Consider the following 12324-nt stretch of genomic DNA (forward strand, 5'->3'; position numbering starts at 1 on the left):
TTTTAGAGATTAATATGTTTATAGGTTTTTTAAATAGGTTTAGAGATTAATATTTTTTGCTTTTAGTTTGTGAAACAAGGTCAGAGGAAGCTGGTTCTGGTTCGGTCGACTGGACCCAGTGTTACACCATATTCTGTGACCTGCAACAGTGCATGCAACACCACCCCCTACGGTCACAATATACGGTGGTCACAGAATATGGTGTAACACCGGTTCACACCGCGCTCCATACAGTCAGGAAGTTGATTCATTTTCTGTTTCCTTATGGTAGTTGAACCAGAAGATTCATCTTTAGTGAAATATTTCCAGACTAATGATGTATTTCTACCCGTTTGTCAAGACTGGGCCTGCTCTGCTCCATCGGTCTGCTGGGAGGAATCCATTTTGTATCCCGCACCCACTGCGGATTACGTGACACGTGACACAATGACGTAACGACGACGTAATGACGTCACCACGAATACTCAACATGAAATAAAAAAAACTCTATAGATGTCATAGGAATCGATGTGTAGATTACTCGAGTAGTCTGTTAAAGCCCTATTACGCAGATGATACACAGATATATGTCCCGCTAATGAAAAAGGACCAACTCTCTGGCTCCTTTGTTTTCATGTCTGGAGGACATCAAAGCCTGGATGGCTGTGAACTTCTTAAAGCTCAATGAGGGAAAAACTTAGGTGATGGTCTTTGGAAGCTCCACTGAGACTCCCAGTGTAATGTTGGTTCCTTGGTCCAGTAAATCAGGCCGGCTGTTACAAACCTGGGGGTCAAAGTCAATGCTGGGCTAAAGTTAAGATGGGGCAGAACTTTTCAGTGATTTAAAAACATACATGAGTATTTTGAACTGGATCTGAAGGTGAACCGGTAGCCAGTGCAGTGAGGCCAAAACTGGAGTAATGTGGTCTCTATGACCTGTACCAGTTAAAAATCGTGCTGCAGAATTTTGGACCAGTTGTAGTCGTGCAATGGAGGACTGACTGATTCCAAACAGAAGTGCATTGCAGTAATCGAGCCTGGATGTTACAAATGCATGTATTACTGTCTCCAAGTTATTTTTGGACAATATGGGCTTCAGCTTAGACAGCCGCCTCAGCTGAGAAAAAACAGGATTTAACAATCATGTTTACATGACTGTTGAGTTTCATGGAAGGGTCCATTATCACTCCCAGATTAGTGACTCTTTGTTTCTCTGACGGGGCTAGAGAGGAAAAGTCGATGCAGTGGTTTGTGATCGTGTCGTTGGGAGGGAACAACATGACTTCAGACTTCTTCTCATTGAAACAAGAAGTTTAAAGCCATCCAGTCCCTGATGTCAGCCAGGGAGTCAAAAAGATGTTGAATAGAGCATGTACCTCTGTGCCTCAGGGGGAAGTAAATTTGACAGTCATCAGCGTAGAAATTAAAGGGTATGTTGTGTTTACGGAAAAATGCACCTAGTGGCAGCAGGTATAAAGAAAAGAGAAGGGGACCAAGGATGGACCCCTGCGGTACCCCCCAATGAAGCGCTGCCGATGCTGAACTCAAATCTTTGATAATGACTGACACAAAAGGTTCTGTCAGAGTGGTAAGATCTAAACAATTTGAGGACTGACCCTGTGATGCCCACCCACTGATTCAGCCTAGAAATGAGGATCTCATGGTCGATGGTGTCAAAAGCTTGTCCAGCAGGACAAGCAGCACAGAATCACCAGCGTCTGTGGATATGAAGATGTTGTTAACAACCTTCAGTAGAGCAGTTTCAGGGCTGTGGAGAGATTTGAAGCCAAATTGTGATAACTCAAGGATAGTGTGATCCTCCAAGAAATATTTCAACTGGGACTCAACTATTTTTTCCAGTAGTTTAGAGGTGAATGGGAGACTGGAGACAGGCCAGAAGTTGGACATGACTGAGGGGTCAAGGTTGGAGATTTTTCAGGAGAGGCTGGACAGCAGCATGTTTAAAAGTTTTTGGCACCATCCCTGAGGATAAACTGCTATTCACAATAGAGAGAATAAAAGGACCCAGAGTAGGAAAAACCTCCTTTAGTAGTCGAAGGGGGACCACATCAAAGGGGGAACCAGAAGGTTTCATGCTGCACATGACCTGCTCCAGAGAGGACAGAGAGATTGGTTCAAAATGGTCAGATACAGCTGCATATTGAGATGGGATGGAAGGATCATGAGCTGGTGGAGAAATGAGTGCTGACACTTCTGGTGTTGGACCGGAAGTTATTGCCGAAAGGTTTCTACAGTAAAGGCACAAGGAATAAGGTGAAATATGTGAATTTTATTGGGTTTTGTGTTTTATTTTGAAAACCGGACATTCACTGCCCCATCGCGACCATTATTGTGAGCAGCTTCACCATCCTCCCTCACAGTGCTGTATCGCAAGGATGAGTGGACTCCGAGTGCTCAATGTTTGCTGCGGCAAAAGCAATTCTGCCGGCAGAGGGCCCTCTGTGCCAAGGGCCCCTGGGCACATGCCCAGATTGCCGATACGGTAAATCCGGTCTTGGAGGTCAAAGGTTGAGAGCTTCAGATCTTTTTGTAAGATGTTCCAGGAAACGGGAGCGGAGTAGGAGAAGGTCCTTTTGTCTAGTTCAGTCCTCACTGAGGGAACACTGCAGGTAATGATGTCCTGAGAGCGCACGCTGTAGCTGCACTCACGCAGAGACATGTAGGAGGAGATGTATGAAGGCAGCAGACCAGGAAGTGATTTAAAGATGAAGATGTACCAGTGAGAGTCTGTGTGAAGTTACTGGTGACCAGTTAACCAGTGAATACTGGGTGCAGTGGTGGGTACGATAGTTACAGCCAGTTATGAATCTTAGTGCACCATGATAGACAGCATCCAACATCTGCAGCATCCAACATCTGCAGCATCCAACATCTGCAGCATCCAACATCTGCAGGTTCTTGTAGGAGCGTTCATGTAAATAATGTCACCGCGATCAATGGAGGGAAGGAAAGTCACAGATACAAGGCGTTCCTCAGGGTTCAGAGTTAGACAGGATCTGTTTCTGAAAACAAACCCAGTTTAACTTTCAGTTTCTTTACAAAGATTTTGACATGAGGCTTTAAAGAGAGATGTGAATCAACCAGGATACCCAAATATTTGTCGATAAACTCAGTAGGGACAGCATTCCAAGATAAAATAGAAGAAATGCTGGGACTGACTTCCTGTTTGAAAATATTGGGATTAAAGGAACAGCTCTAAAATGGTGTAAATCATATCTATCTGGTAGATTACAATTTGTAAATGTAAATAATGAATCTTCTTTTTACACTGAAGTTAGCCATGGAGTTCCTCAGGGTTCAGTGCTTAAGCGAATACTCTTTACCTTGTATATGCTTCCATTAGGTAGTTATTAAACAGCATGGGGATGGGGTAAATGTTCATTGTTATGCTGATGATACACAGTTATATTTGCCCATGAAACCCAATGAATCCAGTCAGCTACTTGGACTACCAGCATGTCTTAAAGACCAAGGCTGGATGACCCTTAATTGTCTGTTTCTAAACTCAGACAAGGGTTCTCCTGGTTTTGTTGTCTTTCACATCTCTTATGTGTCCAGCGGTGGAAACTGTTCGACATCAAACTGTCCACCACGGGCTGCAGACAGTACAGTGCACTTTATAACCATTATCGTGCACTCTTTCCAGCCACGTGTTCATTTTCTCACTCGATTCTGTATTTTTTCAGTTGAAGAGGTCGGTTTACTGATGGAAGGTGAACGATGTGCGCCGTTTAAATCCTCTGAATTCCTGCCGCTCGCCTGCATGAGGTCTTGTTGAATCCGGTCTGGCGGTGGTTGTGATACGCAACAGGAGCTGGACCAATGAGATGAGCTGATCCTGCAGCTTCATGAGTAAGAAGACTGCTCATTGGTCACAGAGCAGGAGAGGGCGGGAGTTCATTTACCATAAAATTCCATAAAGAGCACCGCATCATTTACGAACTCTACTGACATGGACGTGTTTTTGATTATAGCTATAATACGGGACAAAGTGCGTCCCATTTCAGCTCAATACGGGACACGTACTTTTGTTTCTAAATACGAGATGATTCTGGTTTTTACGGGACGGTTGGCCACTCTACAGGTTCTAGTTTTTGGACCTGAGCATCTTGGGAATAAATATTATCTTTCATTTTCTCTGGATGGCATTAATTTGTCCTCCACTTCTTGAGTTCAAAAGCTTGGTGTTCTTTTTGATCAGGACACGTCTTCTGACCCAACAAACACCAAAACTTTCCCACAGTAAGGTTCAAGACATCACGACGACGAACCACTCGTGAAGTGCTTGAAGTTGAACAGACCTAGGTGGAAGTAAACTCAAGTACAAAAAACAAAAAAGTCCATGCTCCAAAATCCAGGTATCCATCCAACAATTTTCAGTCAGGTCATCTGGACAGTTTCTTTTTTTGCTGAAACGTTTCACCTTCCATCCAGATGGCTTCATCAAGACACCATCTTAGCACCAACATAACTGGTTTGTTCCACTTTGGAGTAAGCTGTTGGGGGAAGAATCAGTTTTGTGTTGTGTTTCTTTGTCTGATGAAGCCTTCTGGATGGAAGGAGAAACGTTTCAGCAAAAAAAAGAGTCAAATAGTGAAAGCTCAGAAAACAGGATTTCACGGAATCTCAATCCATTTTATTTTGAAGTTTAATGCTGAAAACATGAATATTTTAACCACTTTAAGAGATTTCATCACCAAAAGTAATCGAAGCAGGAACGAGCCGGACGTGGTGACATTAGCAGAAAAACCGCGACACGAGAACAGTCGTAGCTCAAGTCACGACAAGTGGGAATAATCAACGGAAACAGGCTCACAGCACTGAAACACACTTACATCCAGGCACGCGCTTCTTAGGCCTCCTGCTCTTCAGCCACACGCACACGCAGCCGCGCAAAACGGCTCGTTCACTTCCGGGTTCCTGGGTTTTCTTTGCACATGCGCAGTGCGCCTTGTACGGCAAACCACACCAAACAAAAAAACAAACCATGAAATAAAAATATTTGAAGACATTTAATACGATAAACTCGTAGACCAAACCGATATATCCTGTTAAGAACGTTTTTCCTAATAAACTCACGCCCGTTTAGCAAAGGTAAAAATGGTCGCCATGTTGGGGAGGGAAACAACGGTCAGGGAAAAGGTTCTGAACCATTACAACGTTTTTCCGTCAGATATAAAATTATAACGAGTGTTGATATTTTATTAATTGATAGTTGAGCACATTTTTTAGCAATTTTTGGGCTGAGCAATTAACCACAAAAAATTTTTTTTAAGCATATTTCAGTGTCAAAGCGTTTTTAAAATTCAACAGTGAACCATAAAAGACCTATTCTTAACCTTTATAATTTAATAATTGTGTCGCTCCCAGTCAAACAAAGTTGAGCCTTACTGGTGGGTTTAAAGGTTTACTTTATTTAGCCTTTTAAACATCTGCTACTCTTCAACCAACGTACGAGCTAAAGTGACAAACTCATGAAAAATATAAAATGTCTTTCTTTTCTTTTCAGTATTACTTAAATGTAGAGTTGTAGTACTCGAGACCAGTCTTATTTTTTGATGGTCTCGGTCTTGTCTCCGACTCAGACATTGAGGACTCGGGATTTTATTTCAAGACTAGTCAAGACCACAACTCTGGAAATATCACTAAATATATAATATATATAATATATATATATATATATATATATATATATATATATTATATATGTCCATCCATCCATTATCTTTACCCGTTTATTCCATTTTGGGTCACGGGGGTCGCTGGTGCCCATGTCCAGCAATCACTGTGCGAGGGGCGGGGGACACCCTGGACAGGTCTCCAGTCCATCACAGGGACACATAGAGACAAACGAGACAAACAACCATTCACTCTCTCACTCACACCTAGGGACAATTTAGAGTCACCAATCAGCCTAACATGCATGTTTTTGGTCTGTGGGAGGAAACCGGAGCACCCGGAGAAAACCCACGCATGCACGGAGAGAACATGCAAACTCCACCCAGAAAGGCCCCTGGACCGGGGTTTGAACCAAGGACCTGCTCGCTGAGAGGCAGCAGCTCTACCAGTTGCGCCACCGTGCTGCCTTATATTATATATGTAATTAGTGATATTATAATATCACTAAACTGCCAGAATATTGTCCAGTTTATTTGTTAACATCCTTGTTTTTATTGGATGCAAAACGTAGTGGTTCATGTTCGAGTGATAACATGACTAAATACATTGTAGTTGTTATCGCTGTCAAGGTTTTTTTTTCATTTACTCTTTATTTATCAGGTAGTCTCATTGAGCCGCGAGAACCCTTTTTCAAGAGAGACCTGTTTAGGAGCAGGTGGTGGGGGTTGAGGGCCTTGCAGGGGCCCAGAGTGGGGCCAATGAGGGTGGAGGCAGGTGTGGGTGCTTCACCTTTTCCACCCACATTTTGATGTTGACGGTTCCGGGAGTTGAACCTGCGACTTTCTTTCAGATCACAAGCCCATCTTCTAACCTCTGCGCCACCACTCCCCTGTACACTCCAAGTACACCCTCTTTCACTCCCAGTGTTGCCAGATTGGGCAGTTTACTGCTAACCGAATGGTTTCCATTCTGATTTTGCTGGGAACTCTGGGAAGATTTTTGTTGGATTGTTGCGTTTTGCCACATATTGTTAAATTACCTTGGCTTGTACTGATGTGTGTTCATGTTCAAACAATAAATATACTGTAACAATATATTGATTGGGCAGATTTTTGTCTGACATGGCAGTTTTTAACATATTTTTGGGCTGGAAAACCTCCACTCTATCTGGCAACACTGGTCACTCCAAGAAAATGAGAAGCAATTCCAAGTAGGTATCTACGGGTATCTCTGCAGCAGATACAGTTAGCCAATCAGTCTTTGTCCTCTACAAATGCCTATTCTCCAGAAATGCCCACTTTTGGTCTCAGAGAACCCCTTCTCAGTGTCTGGGCGCGGGAGAAGATGTCTGTCATACTGTATGTCCTGATGCTCAATAATCCAGGTAGAAAAATCTAAAAAAGTTCAATCTGGTCCTCTGGACATTCAAAAAACAAAACAAAGCAAAACAACAAAAAAATCTAGAAACGTTTCGTCTCTCATCCTGAGGACTTCCTCAGTCTGAGGTGCTGTATTCAGCTCAGTCTCTTAAATAGCACCTTCTCAGAGTGGATCAACCAGTTTTGCTGCTGACAACCAGAACCAGCTGATCACATGCTCAAGAAGGACCATCAGCCTAACAATGGATCATTAGCACCTGATGGCTGTTTACTGTTCACAGAGGGCTGAGTGATACTAGCAATCACAGCATTGTAAGAGGGGGACAGTTGAACCTGGAGGCTCCACCCCTGTTTAATGATGGACGATTTCTTTTCACAAAGATGGCCTCCTTTACTCCTCTCTCAAACCATCGTTCCTCTCTGTCCAGGATGTGAACATCTTCATCCCTGAAAGAGTGACCGCTGGCCTGGAGATGAGTGTAGACCTCAGAGTCCTGGTCTGATGATGTTGATCTTCTGTGCTGGTCCATCCTTTTGGCCAGTGGCTGTTTAGTTTCCCCGATGTAAGACTGATCACCCTCCTGACACTGAACAACATACACAACATTACTCTGTTTGTGCCGGGGGACTGGATCTTTGGGATGAACCAGTCTTTGATGTATTTTGGGGTTTAAAAGCCACTGGGACGTTATGTTTAGAAAATAAACGTCTCAGTTTCTCTGATACCCCCTCAACATCTGGAATGACCACTGGTCTGGGTCTGGGTTCCTCCTTTTCACCTGTTGGCTGACTGGAGTCCTGTTTGGGTTTCTTCTTTCAGGAAGGCCCAGTTAGGATATCCACATTGCTCTAGAGCCTGTCTTGTGTGGGATTTCTCCTTCTGCCTGGCTCCTGAGCTAGTGGGGACGCTGTCTGCTCTGTGGTACAGAGTCCTGATGACTCCTAACTTGTGCTCCAAAGGGTGATGGGAGTCAAACTGCAGATACTGGTCTGTGTGGGTGGGTTTGTGGTACACCTCAGTTTGCAAATGTCCTCTATCAGAGACTGAGACCTCACAGTCCAAGAAAGCCAACCTGCCATTTTTTACATCTTCTCGTGTGAACTTGATGTATTTATCCACAGAGTTGATGTGGTCAGTAAAATGTTGGACTTCCTGAGATTTGATTTTAACCCAGGTGTCGTCAACATACCTGAACCAATGACTTGGTGGTGTCACTGAAAAGGACGTCAAGGCTCTCTTTTCTACCTCCTCCATGTACAGGTTGGCAACAATAGGAGAAACTGGAGACCCCATAGCACACCCATGTTTCTGCCTATAATATTGCTCCCCATATATGAAGTAGGTTGACTGCAGGCACAGTTTCAAGAGTTGACACAGTTGTTCTGTGGAAAGCGTGGTCCTGCTGCTCAGAGTGGTGTCTGATTTTAATCTTAAACTGACCACCTCTACTGCATCATCAACAGGAATGCACGTAAAGAGTGATGTGACATCAAAAGAGACCAATGTTTCATCAGTCTCCATGATGACATCCCTCACCTTGTCCACAAAGTCCATGGTGTTCTGTATGTGGTGTTCTGAGCTGCCAACTAAAGGGATGAGTACAGACGCCAGATATTTGGAAACATGATTCCAAATTTCTGGTGACCAGATTTCTACCTCGAGGCCCAGTCAGGCTCAGCCTGAATGAGCAACATGAGTTTGCCTTCCTGTGGGCCCACCACCTGCAGGAGGGCCCATACGAGTCAGGTGCATGACTTCGTGGTCAGTGGCTGACGGCGGGGGGCCTTGGCGCTCTGACCCTGGCTTACCAAAGCTGGCTCTTGGGACATGGAATGTGACCTCTCTGGGGGAAGGAGCTTGAACTTGGGTGTGAGGTTGAGAGGTACCGACTAGATATAGTTGGGCTCACCTCAACTCACAGCATGGGCTCTGGAACCCATCTCCTTGAGAGGGACTGGACCTTGTTCCACTCTGGAGTTGCCCTTGGTGAGAGGTGCTGAGCTGGTGTGGGTCTAGTCTTAGCCCCCCGACTTTGTGCCTTTGGGTGGGGGGATGGCTCTGACTGTTGTTTGTGCCAAGACAACGGCAGTTCAGAGTATCCAGCACTCTTGGAGTCTTTGGAAGTGTGCCTTATCCTAGAAGGTGCGCCAGCTGAGGACTCCTTTATTATGCTGGGGGACTTCAATGCCCACGTGGGTAATGACAGTGTGACCTGGAGGGGCGTGACTGGGAGGAACAGCCTCTGATCTGAACTCCAACGGTGTTTTGTTGTTGGAATTCTGTGTAGTCATAGTTTGTCTATCACAAACTCTATGTTTGAACATAATGGTGTCCATAAGTGCACATGGCACCAGGACGTCCCAGTTCGTAGATCAATGATTGACTTTCTAGTCGTGTCATCTGATTTGCGGCTGTTTGTTTTGGACACTCAGGTGAAGAGAGGAGATGAGCTGTCAACTGATCACCACCTGGCGGTGAGGTGGATCAGATAGTGGGGAAGATGCCGGATAGACCCGGCAGACCCAAACATGTAGTGAGGGTTTGCTGGGAACACCTGGCAGAAGAACCCGTCAGAAAGATCCAACAATGTTCTGTCAGGTCATCTGGACAGTTTCTTCTTTTTTTTTTTTTTTTTTTTGCTGAGCTGTTTCGTCCTTTATTCAGAGGACTTCTGAGGAGACACCAAATAAACTGATTCCCACAAACAGCTCACTCTCGTAGTGGAAAAAAAACAGTTTGCTGGTGCTAAGATGGCCTCCGGGGCCTACCCTCTCCCTCGTCAACTCCTCTAAGACAGTCATGCCAAAGTGGTTCAAAACTCCAAAGTTCATGCTCAATAATCCAGGTATAAATCCAGCAATGTTCAGTCTGGTCATCTGGACAGTTGGGTTTTTACCTGTTGCAGAAATCCTCGTTGTTTCGGTGCAATGAAGATTGAAGTAAAACACTTAAAGAGTGTCGTTAGAGAAGCATTTTATACCCCAGTTACAAGTTAAATGTGGAACATCACATTTCTAAAGTTGTTACATGTTCTAAACAAACAGTTTAGCTTGTTTTTACACATGAAACTCACTTTGCAGCATTTCTGTCTCTCTACGTAATACAATACCCATAATCCTCAGCTGCTGCTGTCTCCCAGCAGGAGAACCGACTGGAAACATTCTAGCTAAATCTGAAATTAATAAATGAAAAACATATCCAGCTAAACTTAGAACCTGGTTGTTTCTGAAATGCATTCTGGGAGTTGCAATTGATCTATCTGTCTGTGCTCAGGTGACTGCTGAGTGAACAGGTGAGCTCCTGTCAGACTGCACCTGCAGCAGGACATTTAGGTTCTTGTTCCAACAGGAAATCCCCTAGAACAAAGCAGGTCATGTTACAATCTCAGTCCTGACTCAGGTGGTTCTGCAGCTGCCTACAGCAGTTACCTGCAGCAAGTTGGTGACATCATCAGTGAGAAACAGAGGGAAACCTGAGCAGCAATCTGGTTTCACTGTGTAGACTCAGACTTATCAAGGAGACCCCTAACAAGCTGATCCATCTTCATCAGTGATGGTGATGACGTTGGTGGGAGGAGCTTGTTGGCTCTGGGTTCTGGTCTTCTTCCCCCTGGCTCAGCATCATTGAGGCTCTCTGCTCATCCATCCTCCTGGACTGGACTCTCTGGATCAGACTGAAAAAATCCTCCTGTCCTTCAGGAACCCGACCCATGACCTCATCCAGGTGTGGAAGGGAGCACCTCTGGTCTTCCATCCTGTCGGACTGCAGACACACAGAGGGACAGGTAAACCAGTTGAACTGGTAAAATCGTCATCCATGTTCAACGTCTCTGGCCATACCCAAGTGTGTTTTTAAGTCTGATGTAGACCTACTTCCTGTCTGGGCCTGAATCCACCTGTCACCTGTGCCAGGTACTTGGTAGAGGTAAGCAGTGGTTGCCCTCCCGTCCTACCAAGGAAGTCTGCGGACCATTCAGAGGGGCCCAGCTGAATAAACATTCTGTCATCATTTCAGGACTCTTTGGATTCGTCCTTGGTTGCTTTGACACCCCCGAGTGTGCACGGATCTCTCCAGAGAGAACTATGTGAACGGAGTGATTTTATCTGAACTCTGCAGTGCCTCTGTGTGTTGTCTCTGGACATGCTCACTGCCCTTGCGTCTCCCCCACCCCCACCCCACTGCTGCCGATTGTCGGAGTCATTATGTGCCTGTGTGCAAGCTTTTTCCCCCCATTATCGTACTGTTAACCTTCAGCCAAAGACTAAGAGCATGTTAGAATTTTTTTGTCTCCAAGCCCAAACTCTAAATGTGTCATTTTTCATCACTTTTTATTATCTGTCCAAAAAGGTCTCACTTGTAAATGAGTCTTTGAGGCTCAATGAGACTGACCTGTATAAATAAAGGTTGAATGTACTAGGGTGCATTCACAGTACCTACCAGGTGTGTACCTGGTAAGTATCAGGCTGTATTATATATTGCTACCTTTATGTTTTATCAATAGTCAGGTGAGTGCTACAGGTACCTGGTAGTGTATCAGCATGTAGTAAAAGTCCAGACTTGGGACAGAGTTCTGATCAGGACTGCAGGCCCCGCAGAGGGCTGGTGGTTCTGAATCAGGCAGCAGGCTGAGGCTGGCTCTCTGGTCGTCTAGCCTCTGACTTTGAGATTCCAAAATCAGGTCCAGCAGGGCCTCCGGCTCTTCCTGGTGGCTGCTTTTAATCTACAGCAATAACAAATGGGTCAGCAAACCATTAAATACACATAAATATATTATATTTTACAAAATGCATTGCAGAAACTCTCAGTACACCAAACTTTTCACATCATTTATTTAAAAAAAAGAGGCAGAGCCAATCAGAGTTGACTTCTTGTTGTCCTCACAGGTTCTGAACCCGACTGAGAACACCAACTGGACTTACAGTAGATTTGCATTCGGGCCCAAAAAAATCTGATCCAGCCCGACCCGGCCCCAGCCCGCAGTCATAATTTCCGAACTCCACCCGACCTGATGAATTAACAGGTCCGAACAAAAAAATGTGACATTTTTAATTAGTTATTAACGGTTGGGGACGCACGCTGAATAAAAGATGCAGAAGATTCTGAGCTGAGAGGTGTTTGTACTCTCATGGCCATAAAAAACATTTAAACTCCGTTTCTGCCTGTGTTCTTCTGAATTACTGATGCACGTCTGCTTTGGGATCTCACCTGTTCGGGTCATCGGCCGCGCACGTCCGCTGAGTGCAGCGGCTGAATGAACATCCATTTGGACGATGGATCGCTGCCTGGCAGTACAGTCCCATTTGAAGCTTAACTGAACTTTTTAAC

At 44.8% G+C, this 12324-nt stretch overlaps 2 protein-coding genes across 2 annotated transcripts in view; both read right to left on the reverse strand.

Moving 5' to 3' along the window:
• The window catches only part of LOC119413743 (transcription termination factor 1), a 20206-nt gene extending 15269 nt beyond the window's left edge, over window positions 1-4937 (reverse strand). Inside the window, exon 1 of the mRNA XM_037680800.1 lies at window positions 4836-4937. The gene's annotated coding sequence lies outside the window, so the exon portion shown is untranslated. The remainder of the gene's footprint in view (window positions 1-4835) is intronic.
• Window positions 4938-10488: 5551 nt separating this feature from the next.
• gpsm1a (G protein signaling modulator 1a) lies at window positions 10489-11658 on the reverse strand. The gene is made up of 2 exons (XM_037680818.1): window positions 11522-11658; window positions 10489-10761 (listed from the first exon to the last, which is right to left on the reverse strand). The coding sequence occupies exons 1-2, from the start codon at window positions 11537-11539 to the stop codon at window positions 10546-10548; spliced, it is 234 nt and encodes a 77-aa protein (XP_037536746.1). The 5' UTR covers window positions 11540-11658; the 3' UTR covers window positions 10489-10545.
• Window positions 11659-12324: the final 666 nt, after the last annotated feature.

Source organism: Nematolebias whitei, chromosome 8 (assembly GCF_014905685.2).
Source record: "Nematolebias whitei isolate Nwh7 chromosome 8, NemWhi1, whole genome shotgun sequence".
NCBI lineage: Eukaryota > Metazoa > Chordata > Actinopteri > Cyprinodontiformes > Rivulidae > Nematolebias > Nematolebias whitei.